This window comes from Mycteria americana, chromosome 8, assembly GCF_035582795.1.
Source record: "Mycteria americana isolate JAX WOST 10 ecotype Jacksonville Zoo and Gardens chromosome 8, USCA_MyAme_1.0, whole genome shotgun sequence".
Lineage (NCBI taxonomy): Eukaryota > Metazoa > Chordata > Aves > Ciconiiformes > Ciconiidae > Mycteria > Mycteria americana.
The window spans coordinates 14,742,753-14,758,946 of record NC_134372.1 but is presented as its reverse complement, the minus strand read 5'-3'; the positions used below and the strand labels follow the sequence as shown (position 1 = coordinate 14,758,946).

The following is a 16,194-nucleotide window of genomic DNA, read 5'->3' as shown; positions in this document are numbered from 1 at the left end:
GGGGGCAGCGCCCCGCCGCTCCCCCAGGTGAGGCTTCGTCCCACCGCCTCTCTACCCGCCCCCACCTCAGCCCTTCCTTCCTCGCCCTTCCCGGGGAGCCGCCGCCGCCTCATCCTTTTCTCCGGGCAGCCACCCCCCGGCCCTGCACCCTTCCCGGCTGCTCCTGCTCCCGGGCCAGGGCGTGTCCGCGTGTGGGCTCAGCGCCGTGCGCCCCGGGGCTCCCCCCGGCCCCGAGAGGCGGCTACCGCCGCTTTCCGCGAAGTACACGCGGCGGCAGGAGGCGGTGGCCCGGCCCGGGGACGGCAGGCAGGGAGCTCCGGAGCGCCTCAGCCGCGTGCGTGCGGGACCGAGCTGTGCCAGGGAGCGAGCAGGCTCTCCAGCTCGCCTCGCTCTCTGTGCAACACCCTCACCCTTGTCCCTCCCCCCCCTTTTTTTTTTTTCCTCCTCCACCCTCCTGCAGCGAGTTAAATATTTCTTTTGTTAATTGACGCCCCAAGTGTTCCCAATCCCTTCCCCGCGCAGCCCGGGCCGGCCGAGAACGTGTGCACGCCCAGATCCGCTCGGTGAAGCAGCACAGATCCGCGGGGCCGAGCGGGTATGTGCGTGAGGAGGAGGAGGTGGTGGAGGTGTAAAAGGAGCTACGAGCACCGGGCAGATTTGCGAGGAATAATTTAACCCCGGTGTTTGTTGTTTTTCGGGGTTTTGGTTTTTTTCCTTCTCTCCTTTCTATCTTTTTTTTTCCCTGCTCACCATTTAAATGTCACTCAAAGCATCCCCAAATCAGCTGTCCGCTCGTCTCTGGTTTCTTCCGAGGCATTAATTGGATCACGCGCTGCATTTGAAGAGCTCGGGTGTTTTATCCACGAAGGTAAGTGGGCTTATGAACCTGCACCGGGTCTGGATGGTCACTGAAAGCTTGACTGCCTTGACTAAAAGCTTGGTTTTCCTCCCCTTCTTCTCCACCCTCCCCCCCCCCCGCCAAGCCCCGTGGCCCCGCTTAGCTCTACCTGAGGAACTTGCATCCTTGGGTTAAGCATCAGTCGATATATGGAAAATGCGCCGGCGGGCCCGGCCAGGGGGGAGTGGGACCGCGGGGGCTCCGCGCCCGCCCCTCAAGCACCAGCAAATGACCCGTGGGAGCCGGCGGCGGCAGCCGGCGACCCCCTCCCGTCCCCAGTGCCTCTGCCCCTAGAACAGCGCCTGGCAGCACAGTAAGGAAGGAAACAGCCTAATCCCATCTTACAAGAAACTATTCGTCATCATTTTTTCGTGGTGGTTTTTTTTTTTTTTTTTCCCCCGTGAGAAATACTGGGCGCCCATCTCCCCTCCTCCCCCACCGCCCGCCCCCGTTGCAAGCTCCGGCTCCTTTGCCCGCACCTCGCCTCGCTTTCAGGCGGTTCTTTCCAGGGACCAAAAAGTTAAGCTGCCCCCTTCCCCCCCCCCCCACCTGCCCCTGGCACCACACGTACGCTGTGCATTCCCCTTTTTAACCTATTCCCCCTCTGTCTAATCTGAGTCCGTCCAGCCCCCGCCCCCCCCCCTTAAACTAGGTTGCAAAGCTGCTGTACCCTGCAACTCCTGAAACTTCTCTCCTTACTGTGATTTATATTCTATACTAACAAAAAGAACAACAAAAATATATTCGATCTTCCTGTGGATGACTTTTTTTTTTTTTAAATAATGCATTTCTTTCTTCCCCTTTAATTTTTTTTTTTTTTTGGCAAGGAAATTTGCTCCATCTCCAGCAGCAACCACTGCTCCTTTTGATGTTGTGGTACGCCGTGCGCATGCGCTTCACATTAGAATTACTGCACTGGCCAGAATAAGTTGGATCTCTTGTTCTCTTCACTGAAACCCTAAATCATATCAAAAGCTAAAGGGATGCTGAGAGTCCGGAAAAAGGGTTACTTTGGGATTTGGTCATTCCCTTTAATAATAGCTGTGGTGTGTGCACAGAGGTAAGTGATGAAGGTATCTCTTTTGCTTTACTTTGAATTGCACTGCATGCTGCTGCTGAGAGGAATGTACAGCTTGGGTGTGAGAAATAATACGGTATTATTCTTTTTTTCTTTAGTGTCAATGACCCTAGTAATATGTCACTGGTAAAAGAGACCGTGGATAGACTGCTGAAGGGCTATGACATTCGCTTGAGGCCAGATTTTGGAGGTAATTTGACTGCTTTTGAATAAGAGAGATTACATACCCGGGCTGTGTACCTTTAGTGTGTGTGTGGTTTTCGAACGTGTTGTGAGTGCTGTTGCTTTGGGGGGTGTGTGTGTGTGTTGCCATTTTCTCAAGCTGATCCAAAGTTAAGCCCATTGTTACTCAATTTTCTTAGCACAGGATGCTCCTAATGCGATCACTTAAATCTCTTGCATATTTGTAATCGGTCCCTCATTTTGTGTGTGTGCTGATACTTTATTAACCTGTAATTAAACCCTTGTTTAACTGGTTTTATCGAGATGCGAATCTCTTTAAGTTTACCCAACGTTTGTTCCTCTCAGCCTAATGTGCCTGCGATCACAGTTACTATTTTTGAGTACAAGATGTGCTGTTAACTGATACGAAAATGTCATTTAACCCCCTGCGTGCTCCCACTTCGAAGTAGTTTGTTTATTTTGGACGTGTTCGCTGTGGGTGTCCCCTTGCGCCCCCCCACCTCCCCCCCCCGTTCTGGGGCTCACTGGCCGCCGTCCCCTGGGCTGCCCCTTCCGCCAAAGCTGAGGGTGGCGAGCCGGGTCGCGGAGGCCGGCGCCGCGCTTCCCGGCGTGGGAGGCGGGGGAGCCCCCGCACCCCCACACCCCGGCTGGCCCCGAGCCGCTGCCCGCCCTGGTCTCTCCGGGTGCGCATCCGTCGGCGGAGCGCGGAGAGCCCCGCTGTTAGCACGTGTGTGCGTGTTACATAAAACACAGCTACCGCTGGCGGGGGGCGCACAGGGTGAATCCGGTGCAAACGCGCGTTCCCCGCGGATCGGTGGGAGCCTGCTTTTGGGAGGGCGGGGGAGGGAGGGTGTGGGGAACACTTCTTGCCTTCCGCCTGGCTCTCTGTTTTTGTTTAAACGTCGTTTCATTTCTACGCTGTCTTAGTCCTGCTAACTCCGGTAAGAATGAGTTAAGTTCTTGGAGATCACATTGCGGACCATCTTGTTGGTTTGCAGGTCCCCCAGTGGCTGTTGGCATGAACATAGACATTGCCAGTATAGATATGGTCTCAGAAGTCAATATGGTGAGTATTTAGGGATTTGGGGCTGGTTGCTCTCTGAGGGGGTGGCTTTCGCTTCCCCCGCCCCTGCCAAGGCGGAGAGGTGCTCGCGGGCGTGCGGGGACCCGGTGCGGCCTCCCGCCTCGGAGCGCCGCCGGGGCGGAGCACGCCGCCTCCTAGGGGGTCTGCTGGGGGGAGGGGGCGGGAGGAGGGTCGTGTGTACCCCCCACAGCGATGGAGTCGGGGGAGGTGGGAGCCCCGGGGCGAGAGCGCCGGCCACGGGGCTGGTTCCTGCGGCAGCGCTCCCGAGGCGCTGCGCTCCCCAGGCGCTGCCCCCCGCACGGCCCCGCCGCCTGGCCTTGCCGCGAGCAACGGCGCCCCCTGCCGGCCGTGCGCCCGCACGGCACCCCGCCGCCACCTGGCCGCGCTGCCGCTCCGCGGGGCGCCGCGCGGAGGGGCCGCTCCCGCGGACCCGGCCCGCGGACCCGCGCCTCGCCCCGCCTGGGCGGGCGCAGCGTGCTCCCCGCCGGCTCCATCTCTTCGGGTTCGTGGGGAAACGAAGTGGAGGTTTCAATGGCTAACCTGGTTTTATGTCTTTGTTGGTTTAATTTTTTTTGTGATATTAAAAAAATAATTTGCCGTTTTGTCTTAGCACTGTACTTTCGATTAAAAACCAAAAAAGCGGGTTTTACTTCTGCGTGTATCCAGAGCTTACCGATTTTTTTTTGTAGGCTGACACTGTTTTGGATGGTCATGACTAAGTCAATGATTTTACGAGTTTAATTTTTCAAGATGTTTGTCTCTCTTATCTAAGTAGTTTGAACTGACTGTGCTCAAATGCTGAATGTTCATAGCATAATAACTCAACAGTTTATATGTTTCGTTTTCATTACCTGGAGGCTAATGAAGTGTGGAGAAAATTGGAGAAGTCTCAGATTCATACTGTGGAAGAAGCTGTTCTTGGTTTAGACTAAACTTTTCTAACGTTTACTTTCTTGTTTGGGGTCACGTTTCGAAGTTTTTATCTTAACTTACTTGGCTAAGGACACAGAATTTGGCCAATACTCTTAGGTGTTTGTACAAGAAGGACAAAATAAAGACACTGAAGCACCGTAGCAGCAACTGACACAAAATAAATGTGTTTTTGTGAAATATTTGTTACTAGTGATAGAATTTTGTTGTTTGAAACAAACTTTCACTTATTCTTGAAGAAGTTGTAAGGAAACATCTTTCTAAACACAAACATGATTTTTAGGGATAGTGCTGTAGCTATAATTATGCATTTGAAAATAATATTTTGAAAGTTATCAGTGGTGTTAATATTCTACTATGAAAATATTTTGTTTAATTTCTCAGTGGCATGTTTGGGTTCTCAGACATGTTGCATTGAATGAATTGGCAAACACTTGCTCTCAAACTGGATGCATTGTGTGATGTACAGGAGCTTTTTCATAAGGTAATATATAGCCCTTGGCCTAATTTGAGGATGACATTACTGGTGGTTGTACTGTGAGACTGGGGGGGGTGGTCTCGGTGACAGAGAGCTCAATACTGCTCTTTTTCAAGATACCAGGAAAACTCTGAATAATTTCACCTTGAGCAACATTACTTGTGAAATATTTCTAAGTGGCTAAAATGGGCTTCCAAACGTTATTTCACTAAACTTGTAATTTAGTATTCTACCTTCAGGAGCTTTAAGTGCAAAGAAAGAAAATTGTATTGTATTTTAAACCACTTGCTTTTCATTAGAAGAACTATGGGTAGGAGAGATACGGATGTACAGAGTTATTTCTTAGATAGCCATGAGCCGTGTGGGAATGATGAGTGTTTTCTTGATGGAACTGTGATCTACTAGGTCAGTGTTATATCCTCACATCTCTTCAAAACTGGAAGGTAGTACCAAATGTTTTCTTTTCTTGTGAAAAGAAAAGATCATGAAGATTGTTGTGAATCTTCTTTTCTTTGCTGCTTTCGATGATTTCTAGAAATTTGGTCTCTAATTAAAGGTGATAGCATATCAGAATACTGTGATTCGACACTTACAAACTGTAAAACTAAATATTCTTTTTAGTATTCTGTAGTCAGTTTATTGTGTTTCTATAATGAAATGTTTGACCTTTGTGAGAAAAGTCTTTTTAGACTATCTGCAGAACTCCTTGGGGAGGGCAGGAAATGTAGAGGCAATTTTGTCCCACACATTTGCCTAAAGCATTTAAGCTCTGGGCTTATTTTACTCTAAGAAGCTACCTGTTTCTTAAAACCAGGCATTCATTTTACATAATTTTTTTCATTTGCAATTTCAGGAGAGATTCCAAACTGAGATTATTTTCTTAATCTGCTTAACTGCAAGATGTAACATGTAACAGTTCATTTTACAATGATCTGTATAGAGTAACAAGTACTGATATACCCTGATAGGCCTGAAATAAATGAGAAGCAACACATGCAAGCAGACAACAAAATGTTTAGTGTATAAGGCCTTAACTTTTTCCTTGCAAAGTCACCAGGAGGAATACCGTTGAATGCTATCTGATGCAAATACCGTTGAATGCTATCTGATGCAAAGCCTTCTGAGATAATGAGACACAGAAGGAATCTTTTGATTTACGGACCTATTTTCTGAGCCATGGGCTTGCTGTTGCTTTGCCTGTAGTTATGGAAAACACCACTGATTTGAGGTAAAGGCAAATCGTTGCCTGGGGTCATGTATTGACATTAATGGGATCAAAATCTCGCTTTGGGAGGAAGGCTAAACTATCATAGTTATTTAGTTTGAGATCACTTCTGTTAATTCCAATGTTAACTTACTTTAAAATTACCGTCCTTAAATTTCTCTTCCAATGTTGACACATTCCATCTACCATATGCATTTGTGCTGCTATGCAGGCAGAAGGCTTGTCTCCAGTGTTATGAAGTAAATCATCAAAGTTTTTACTTTGTTGAACAGGAGAATTTAGAGTCACTGTTAAAGAAAGTAAATGCATGTGTAGGATGTTCACAAATATTATTGTTGACTTTGAATTCTTAAAGAGGTGATAAATACTTCACATCATAACAAACTTGTAGTGTATCAGCCTTTACAGCTGCCTTCCAAATATTCCTTGTATGCAACAGAGTTGACACTGTAAGCTGTTTAACCTTTTGTAGTAAGAAACTTAAACTGCCATACATCTTAGTTTTCAAAAATGGTTTCTATGTACTGGTACTTGTGAACATAATTCTTTCCAGCTCTGGGGAATGCAGTGAATGCACATGAGAAAAGTGAGAGCTTTCAGGCATATGTGGTTGTTGACAAGTGTCCTGAATATTTGGACTCATTTTTTTGTATTTTGCAAAGAAATAATATACATCAGATAATTATTTTATGCAGTACAAAAATTATTATGGCCAATTCCACTCATCTCTCTGGACCAGGCCCTGCAGTATTGTTGAGTGTATGCTTTCTGCATATATACTGTAGATTTTCTTAAGGTTTCTTTTATTCAGTTAACAATGGAAAACAAACATGGAGAGGTGTGAAAGCTACTAAAATAGTTTTCCTGGGCTAATGAATTTGATCTTACATAAGGTTAGCTGTATTGCAGTGAGTCTAATGCAATGTTCTCAAGATAGTTTCCAGGTGTTTCTTACTGTACTTGAATTTTCTTCTTAACTTCCTTTTCCTTAATACTGACCACTCATTGTAAAAATAATATTTCTAGAGAGCTTAATAGTCTCTTGTTTCTTTTTTTCCTTTTTCTTTTTTTTAATAACCAGTGCTAGCTGGGTTGTCACATTTCCACATTTTCATCTCCTTAGTTAATTATTGGAGTAGACCCCTTGACAACACAGCAACTAAGACTGTTCTCCATTCTAATTTTCTCCCCTTTCCTCCCAACAGTTCCCTCATAAACTGTTTTTAAAAATTGGTACAGGTTCATTAAGAAGTAGAGAAATAAACTTTTTTTCCCTAGACACCACTGAAGATTCTGCATAACATGTTGTGTATTTGATCTATCTAGATAAGACATGAGGATTTCTATGGATAATGTCGGTCATGTGGTAGCTTTCAATGTATTGGCTTATTCCCTATTAAATAGGTCAACATTTTCTTTCTTTTTTTTTTTTTTTCCTTGGTCTGTGGCTATTCTGGGATTCTAGTACAGGATGTCTTGAAAAGAGAGAGAAATGTTCCATGGATATATTTTTCTACCCAGGAAATACATACTTTTTGAGGTAATGGGTTGTCTATTTAATTAAATATAACTATTCATACTGTGGGTCATTGGGGGTCTGCAGAGAGGAATCTGAACAGTTTATTTAATTTAAAGTATTTGCTTGCTTATCATTGTACAGATTTTGGCACATGGACTCAGTATGTGTACATGGAGTTAAATAGATATAATAGATTGGTTTGTCTTAGTGGGAGCCATTAGGGTTGATTGAGTGCATAATCCTTCCATCAAGTGGGAGTTGGAGAAACAAAGGAGCTGTTATCATCTATCAGGGAAAGGTTTATATGCCAAGTTTTACACAACAGAACGTAGTAACTTCAAAGCTCAACCCCCCCCCCCTCCAAAAAAAACAGAAAACTTTTTTTAATATTATATTTCACTTCTATATTCAAGGTATGCCAAAGTTCCATAAAATAGTGAGTATAATACTCATAGATCAGAATATTCTCAGTCTAAAAAAAGTACAGGCACAGCTGTAATTTGCTGATAGACCTCTGATTTTCAGTTGCTTTTGATAAGAGACCCACTACTGGTTTTTTTTAAATCTCTCATGTTTTTTTGAGGTATTTTCAGTAGGGGACATTAACAAAGCTCAAGAGACGTAGGTTTAGATTATGAAAACAATGGGAGCTGTGTGGCTACCTCTCAAGTAGCAGCAATTATCTTTGTGTGAAAAGGGAAGGGATGGCTTGTGATATAAAAAGAAATGGGGGTTAAGTGGTAAGGAAATAGGGTGGAGCTGTTCCAAACCAGAAAACTCAAGGGAAAAGTCCTGGTAAAGAAAAATGAAGAGAAAGAAAATCGTAGAACAGGAAAAAGTGGCCTATATACACTGGTACAGAAAGAGGTGAGGAAAGTGGTTCCTGTCAGCAATATCTTCTTTTGTTGATCCATTCTAGTTGTACATGTTGCTGTACATGATCCATAGAGAGAATAAGGAGAGGATAGGACTGAAAATGCATTGAAAAGGAAATATTAGAAATATTGGGAAGGTGTTGCTTCCCTAATCCTAAATACTTCCTGCTGCTAGAGACCGTTGGTTTTATTATTTCCCCTGTGTTATAGATGCATATGCTTCTTCACACAGAATTGCATTTTTCAGCAGACAGTTTGAATTTGGCTCTTGCCAAATTACTGTGCTTGTACGCTACTGACTCGTACAGAAGTGTCTACAGAGACTCCTGTGAATGCAGGGCAGGTGATGTATATCTTAGATGTGAGAACTTTTTTTACTGAAAGCCCTGTTTCACCTTCAGTTATTGTCTGGGATAACATCACAAGACCTTTATTTTTGAACTGGAGTAAGTTACATTAGTATGGATTTCCATTTCTTGTTACTACATGTCTCTAATTCATGCATTTTCCTTTCTTAGCTTTAAGGTATGTAAAAATAAATAAGAGATCCCGTGTCCAAGTAAAATGTATATTCTTGGGGACCAAAGCAAGTATTCCTATTGGTACGCTACGTGTGGACTGAAGTTTTCATGTTGGTTTTGCTAGAATATATGTAGCCACAGTATGAAATGATTTCTCTAGAACATATATGCAGGAATGTAGTGAGTTTGTAACTGCTTTTATAAGCTAGTTCAGAAGCAATAATATATTATGTATATTATGTGTATCTATATTATTTAGAAGCATGACATAATTCTTGTTGTTTCTTTTTAAGGTCAATATAAATGGTTTATTAATTGTGTTGCACTTCTGGTGTGCTACAGTGTTCCAAACCTTTAATCAGTAGAAAATCTTCTTGTTTCATTGGTGGTGGTGATTTTTCAAAGTGATTGTTCACTTTGGCAGACCAGGGAATGGTTGTCAGTAATTTAAAGAGATTGCCCTGGAGGTGATTTGTACAACTGAATTAATAATTATTGCCTCCTTGTTTTTAGAAAGCTTTGACTATAAATGCTTAAGTAATTTGTCTCCTGCCATAGAGGAAAAGATATATTTATCTTTAATATGTTTTATGGACAGTGTGTTGGTGCTAAAGCATTGGAATGAACACGAAGTGTGCTTTGTTAGCTCCTACTATAGACTGCTTTATTTCATAACTTCTCTATTAAAAATCACATAAAATCTTTATAGATGAGCCATGTAGTAGAATGAAAGATTTTTATTCTTTGTGCTCTACAAACTTGTTACAAGTTTAAGCTGTTCCAATGGTCGTATTTGTGCTTCTTAGTGATTCTAAAGTCTGTCAGTGCACCATGACTAAATCCTTATTATTTCTCCCTCCCTCTTTGTTACCTTTACATCCTGTGCAACTATCTGCAAAGTTTATAGTAGAGCCTTTAGTATTCAACTGTGGTGAAGTACAGTCTTGCAGAGTAATAATTCTTTTATTTTTCTAGAAGTAATCCAAGTTCCTTGTAGGCTTTTAGTAGGTTAATGCTGTAGGTCTCTGCAAGTGCTTGTATGAATTAGGTAAGCAAGATTTAGTCCCTTCATTTCAAAGGAGGGCGCTCATCCATGAGGTAATTTTTGAAATGCCTGTTTTAAGTAATGGAAGATAGCATCTTGTTTGTCTTTAGAGTTAAGAAATTTAGAAATAGTCAGATGTCTTGAGTTACTAACACTGAAAAATTGGCTACTATGGGTGGATGCAATCTGTAATGTAAAAATAAATGAATGTGCATAATTACATTAAAATTGTAGGCATACTGTGGGTTGACAAAAAGATAAACAGGACAGAAGCAGCCTTTGTGCTTTATTGTAATTACTCTTACTATGCTTCTATGGGGATTCCCACCCTGCTCACATTTCTTGACAGCAGTGCTATGTACAATGGATGTATAATGGCTAGTATAACACAAGCCTTGTAGGAATAGCGATACAGTGGGCATATTTACAGTTATAGTCTTACCTGACTGAAGGCCAGGTTGTAAAGTAGCAGTGCTCCCACTTCATAGGTTTTGCCTACAAAGATCTTTGCATGCAAATTGTCTGGCTAAGTATTTTCAAATTAGCTAATCAATGCAAAGATTCTCCCAGACTTGGAATCACATCTACTGCATGTGTCTGTTTTGTATGAGTTTTGCAAATAAGTATGTAAATACTTCCCAATCAAAACTAAAATTTCTGTTCTAAATACAAAAAGACATTTAACATTCAGGAGGTTGACATGTATGCAACCGAATATAGAATTTGGAGATCATATTTAATGTAGGTTATTACAGGCCAGATAAAGCATTTGGAGTGTGAGCTCTTCCCATGTCACCAGACTTAAAGAACAAGGGGACTGTGCTATTTCTGTCTATCTTGAGCTGCTTTTTGCACATCTCCATCAAGATTAAATCCTATTAATTTTTATTCTGTAAATACTGACAGAGGGATTTATTTGTTAGTTTTCAAGTAATAAGAATTTAACTACGTGGGGAAAAAAAGCAACCCTTCTGAGATGCATTTTTGCATTTCAAGTGTGTGCTGTTGTAGTAGATATGGCAGTTCAGAGTATTTCCACTGATTTTCCTATAGACAAACCACTGATTCATTGTGATTATGCTGAAAGACAGATTCAGCTCTATAAATTTTGAACAAGTAGAAGAAAAAATTACAGGAAGTTTGGCCTTGGACAGGGGTAGTATATTAAATTGCCCTAATGAATGCCTATTAAAGAAATCCAGCTGCTTGAAGTGGAAAGTCCTTGTTCCAGTACCTGCTCTCTGGACTATTTCTTCTTTCTTTTCTTTAATGAATAGGCATTTCCATTAACTAAGCAACTCTGTGAAAATGGATTAAACCCCAGAATTTTCCTTCATGGTTGAGTGTCCTGATTGCTGCTCTTGAATGTCTCCTTCCTGTGATCATCAGTTTTGAATTCTTTGCTGCATAGTAGTCTGGGTGCAGAGAACCTCTATTCTAGATAGCTTATTAGCCTATGGTGATTGTGAGTGGAAGTATTCAGGTTGCAGAGGACCAGGAACAGAGGTCTTTCATGTAATGAATTAACCTACGAAAGGCTGCCAACACATCCTTTACCTTCTCCTCTGTTGCTGGAAATGTTTTTGAATTACAGTAGCCATGACTTGCTATTATGTTAGGCATGACTTAAGCATACTATCTTCATCTACTTTTTAATGAGTTTTAAATATTGTAAACCTGTCTGAATGGGCTTAAGTAGGAACAACATGCCTGCTGACCTGGAGCAGCTCCATCCTGAAAAGAAGTGTAGTACGGATCGTCAGGAATTGGGAAACATAAGTAGTCAAAATGGCAGAAACTTGTGAATGTAACCTTTTCCAGAGATGAGTCATCACAGACAATTTTCTTGAAAAGTTGTTTTTGGATTGACATAGGGCAAAGGGCCCTAATGTGCAAAATGCCCTAAATATTTTTCTCAGATAGGACCCTTGGAGAAAAATGGGGTAAAAAACTTCATTGCGTATGGCTGTGAAGTAGCCAGGAGTTCCTATTGCTTTCAAGGAACTGAAGGCATTTTTTTCTCAGTGAGAACTACCTATTAAAACATGTAATAAGTATCTGAATAAGATACTGAAGCCTTTTGAAAACTATTCACTGCCATGGATGCAGAGCTGTTTTGAAAATCTGGTCCTAATTTCTATTGTAGATCCTTTTTTTTTTTTTTTTTTTTAATGGAAGTTTAAATTGTTTTTTAATACTTGGAACAGAGATCCTTTCTGCTCAATTGAGTACAATTAGTGCTCAAACTTGTTTGTTTTCTGTATAGGCCTTTAAAAAAGGTATTTTGTAAAAAAAAAAAAAAACAAACAAACAAAAAAAACCCAAAAAAAAACAAAACAAAAAAAACCCCAAAAAACCAACCCCAAAAAGAACCCAAAACCCAAACAAACCATACTTCATTGCATCCATTTAGCGAAAGTAGTGAAATATTGTTGAGTCCTTATGGTCCGTAAGGGTAAATATGTGTTGTCATTTGCATAACAGTTATTACCCAGTAGTCCAGAAGTTGTTATGGTGCATTGTGTAAGCCATATTTGTTTCTCTTATAAAGTGTAGTTTTGAGTTAATAGACCCTGCAGCTCCAAAGGAGTTGTAGAGCATTGTGGAAACTTTTTTTTTTTTTCCCTCCAAGGACTGCTGGGGTGTTAGAGTAACCCCCTGAGGGTTACTCTAGGGTTAGGTAACTGAAGGCTACCTAACACCCCCTGAGGGTGTTAGAGTAACAATGTTAATCCATGTTTGACAAGATGTGCACTGAAGGAGTCATAAAATTTAAGTAAAATAAAATTAGTTTGAAGGTCCAGTAGACTGAGTTTCTAAATTGAATAATTTAGGAGTGCAACTCTTCTATTATTCCTTATTATGAAATGATTTATTCTTTTAGATAACATATAGGGAAGAAGGAAATAGAATTAAACAAATATGCACATCCTATCTACAAATGAAAAGCAGCATTTTGCAACTAATTGCATCATTGTTTCGCTAATCATGTAAGTCCAGAAATGGCCAAAGAAGCCTTTTAATCAGTCTGAAATCTTCCTAAAATTTATGTGAATGCTCAATCCGTTATACTGTCCTGTTGCTCTTTTTCACTGACGTTTTGCGATGCGAGATGCTTTTAGGAATTCCATCCCTAATAGAATTAGAGATGTAATGTTCGTATCTTGTAGCATATGCCACCTTAGGTGGCTCGTGATAAAATGCTTAACAACCTAAGTAGATAGAAAAATGACTTGCAAAATGACTTTATTTTTCAATTTTGAAAGAAGCCTTTTCAAAGGTGTAGGAACATTTACTGGCTTAAGCATAGCTGAGATGTTTTGTATCAAGTTTCAGCCAAAAATATATTATTATAGCTGATGTAGAAGTCCCTGAAAAATAGATTTGTAATGGAAATGCCAGGAGACCCTTAACTATAATCATTCTTGTTAGTGTAAATGCCTAGAAATGAATACAATTTTCATTGATCTACTATTATATGACACAAGTGACCACTTACAGAGAAATCCATAATAATTCTAGTTAACTGGCTGCATTAAAAAATGCAGTTAAAAGTACCCACCTCTGTGCATAGGCTTTGCAGAATGCTTTTTTGTGAGCTCAGGTCCCACAGAGACTTGTTTTGAAGTCTTAAAAGGTGTAAATCTGATGCTGATTTTTCCACTGAGGCTATTTATGCCCTGTTTTCACAGAAGATTTGTGGGTACTTAAATGACTTGAAATGCAATACAAGATGACTCCTATAATGTCTCAGACGTTAAGCATGAGTGGGGACAGGGTAGTAGTCTCCAAAACTGTTGCTGTGCAATAGGTGCTCTTTTGAAGTGAATGGAGGTATGTGGTAGTTTTTGTTGCTGGAAAGTCATAACACCTTGCTGGCAGCTTCTATTTAAGGATATTTAAAAGTTGACGAGTCCGATCGTAGGAAGAGCCCTACTGTCTTAGTCTTAGCCTTGAGCCTGTACCATAACCCAATGCATTGGTGAGACAGCATTAGGAGGCTCATGTGGTTCTTACCAGGGCCAAACTTTGCCTGTTGATATCAATATCTTTCTGGCATCCTTTTTTACTTTGAGTTAAATGAATAAAAATGAACCTTTTTGTTTTGAATCATAAAATCATCTTGGGTAAGTTAGATGGTAATGCAAAGTTAAGTGTAGAATTAAATTTTGATTAACTTTTTAATTGAATTGACTTTTTAAGAACACAATGATGTATGAACTTTTGATATGGCATTTGACATTTTAGAGATAGACATCTATGCTACAATAATATGATGACTAAACAGTTTTCTTAAAGCATGAAGGCAGCAATTATTTAGTAAAGATTCAGAATGAGAGATTTCAATCAAAATTGCTGCTTTTGTATACAAAAAGGTTGTGGTTTAATCAGTTTTATGGGGAAACAATTGGTTTTAGTAAGGAAGTATTTCATATTATATGCAACTTTAAAATTATCTCGAGTTAAACATTTTGAAAACAGAGAGTGTGCATATGTGTTTTCTCATTAAGTAATTCGTACCAAACAACATTTTCAAATGGAGCATATAGTACTAGTGGCAGGTAAAACCATTGTTCATTTTTCTTTTGTAATTTTGAATAGTTTGCATTTATTCCTTTCAGTATCCATTAGCAAATTATATTGGGAAAAGCATAATTTTTTTTAGACTGGATATCATATCCTTATAGTTAAGTAATATATTGACTGCAATATACACAACCTTTTTATCTTTGTAGGTGTTAGAAACCAAAATAATATTTAGCTGGAAAGATTAATATTTCCACTTTTCTTAGGTTCTGTCTACTAAGATACCACAGCTCTCAGGGTTTGGGTTTGTTTGGGTTTTCTTGTTTTTTTTGTTTTCATTTTCGGTCCATACTCTGCTGTGCCTTTCTTGACAAATGACATAACAACCACCACTCTTACATCACCATCTTAGAAGTGAATCCCCGTATGCTTGTGGCTGTTTGTAACTCAGTAGTAAAATTGCTGTTTGGCTTTTGAAAATCGTTTGTCAGAGTTCTGTGCCTGAGGACCATTTGCTGTCAAAAGAAACATGTCACTGTGTTGTTTGGCTGGTGTGGAGTCTCTGTCTACCTCTGCCACTTTGAAATTTACCATTCAGAACTGCAGGATGTAATGTGAGAAGTAATGTGTTTAAACCACAGCATCAAGATTCACATCAAATATTAGTCAAAACTTTTAGTAGTATAAATGCTGGAGGGCTGAAAATGATGATTTATGCTACTCTTAAAGAGTCACTATGATTTCATTGGAAAGGTTATAAGTCTAGTTGATCCTACCTTGGGAGAAAAGGAAGGAGTGAGAAATGCACGGCAGGAGTTCTACATCATAAATGCATGACTTCATTACTAAACAAATATTTTTGTTTGTTTATTTTGAATGATATCTTAAATGGGAAGGAACTGTGTTTGGGTAGCCTTAGTTATGAAATAAAGGGGTGAGCCAATATCTGCATTTCCCTGTCTTAGGTAATGGGGAACTGAATATTAAATATTTTTTTATAGATTAATACTATTAATGCACTGTTAATAGAGAAATTAATGCTGTTTCATAGCTCAGATGATAAATGACAGACTGCTTACTCAAGCTTGAAATCAAACTGTTTTCCACAAATTGAAAAATAATTCTGTATATCTGATGGGCAAATCGGGAAAATAGTGTTGTAACATATCAACAGAATAGGCAAATTGAATTATTTTTGTATGACTCAGATTTTTATCTTAAATTTTGATTTTTGTCTTGAAATCTTTCTGCCTCAAAAATGTATCCATTAAGCTTTCCTTACCTTTTTTTATTTCCTTACCTTTAAGATAAGGAAAACTACAGTTGAGCTTAAGTAACGATAGTTATTTAAAAAAAAAAATAACAGACATTCTTGTCTGTGTAGACATATAGCAAGATCTCACTTTAATTGCTGGGTTTTATTTTCTAGGCCTAGTTAGAAAGCAGGTGACAAGGAGGAAAGCTTGGTTTGGGGAAGGCAGAAAGGCAAAATCTTGAACAAGGGGACGTGAGAGGAGTAAGCACATATGGAAGTAGGTCTGGTCCTATAGTATAGCAGCATGGAGTTTTATGCTAGTTTATGAAAACAAACTTTGTTTTACATTTCTCATAGTTGTGATATTCAGGTATGTGGGCGGTACAAAGGCAGTAAGAGCAAAAGTCATTCCAGCAGTTGTGTCAGTATTTACATGTATTACATTTTTTGATTTAGTTATGGTGGTACATATAGTCATACGGTAATGTATCATAAGAAAATATTTTGCACAGCTTAAATATTTTTTGCATTTGTGAACCTAGAAGGACTCAAGTCTTTAAGTTTTTATGTGCTGCA

The 16,194-nt window shown here is 40.4% G+C and overlaps 1 protein-coding gene across 2 annotated transcripts in view; it reads left to right on the top strand.

The window, feature by feature from the left end:
* The first annotated feature begins 460 nt into the window (after window positions 1-460).
* Window positions 461-16,194, top strand: part of GABRB2 (gamma-aminobutyric acid type A receptor subunit beta2) — a 182,102-nt gene continuing 166,368 nt past the window's right edge. The window contains exons 1-4 of one of the 2 annotated variants that reach the window (XM_075509901.1): window positions 461-868; window positions 1,726-1,958; window positions 2,075-2,166; window positions 3,158-3,225. In XM_075509901.1, the coding sequence (XP_075366016.1) occupies window positions 1,882-1,958; window positions 2,075-2,166; window positions 3,158-3,225 (237 nt within the window). In that variant the 5' untranslated portion in view covers window positions 461-868; window positions 1,726-1,881. Of the gene's footprint in view, window positions 869-1,725; window positions 1,959-2,074; window positions 2,167-3,157; window positions 3,226-3,305; window positions 3,385-16,194 lie in introns of those variants that run through there. The other variant, XM_075509902.1, reaches the window with a different exon arrangement.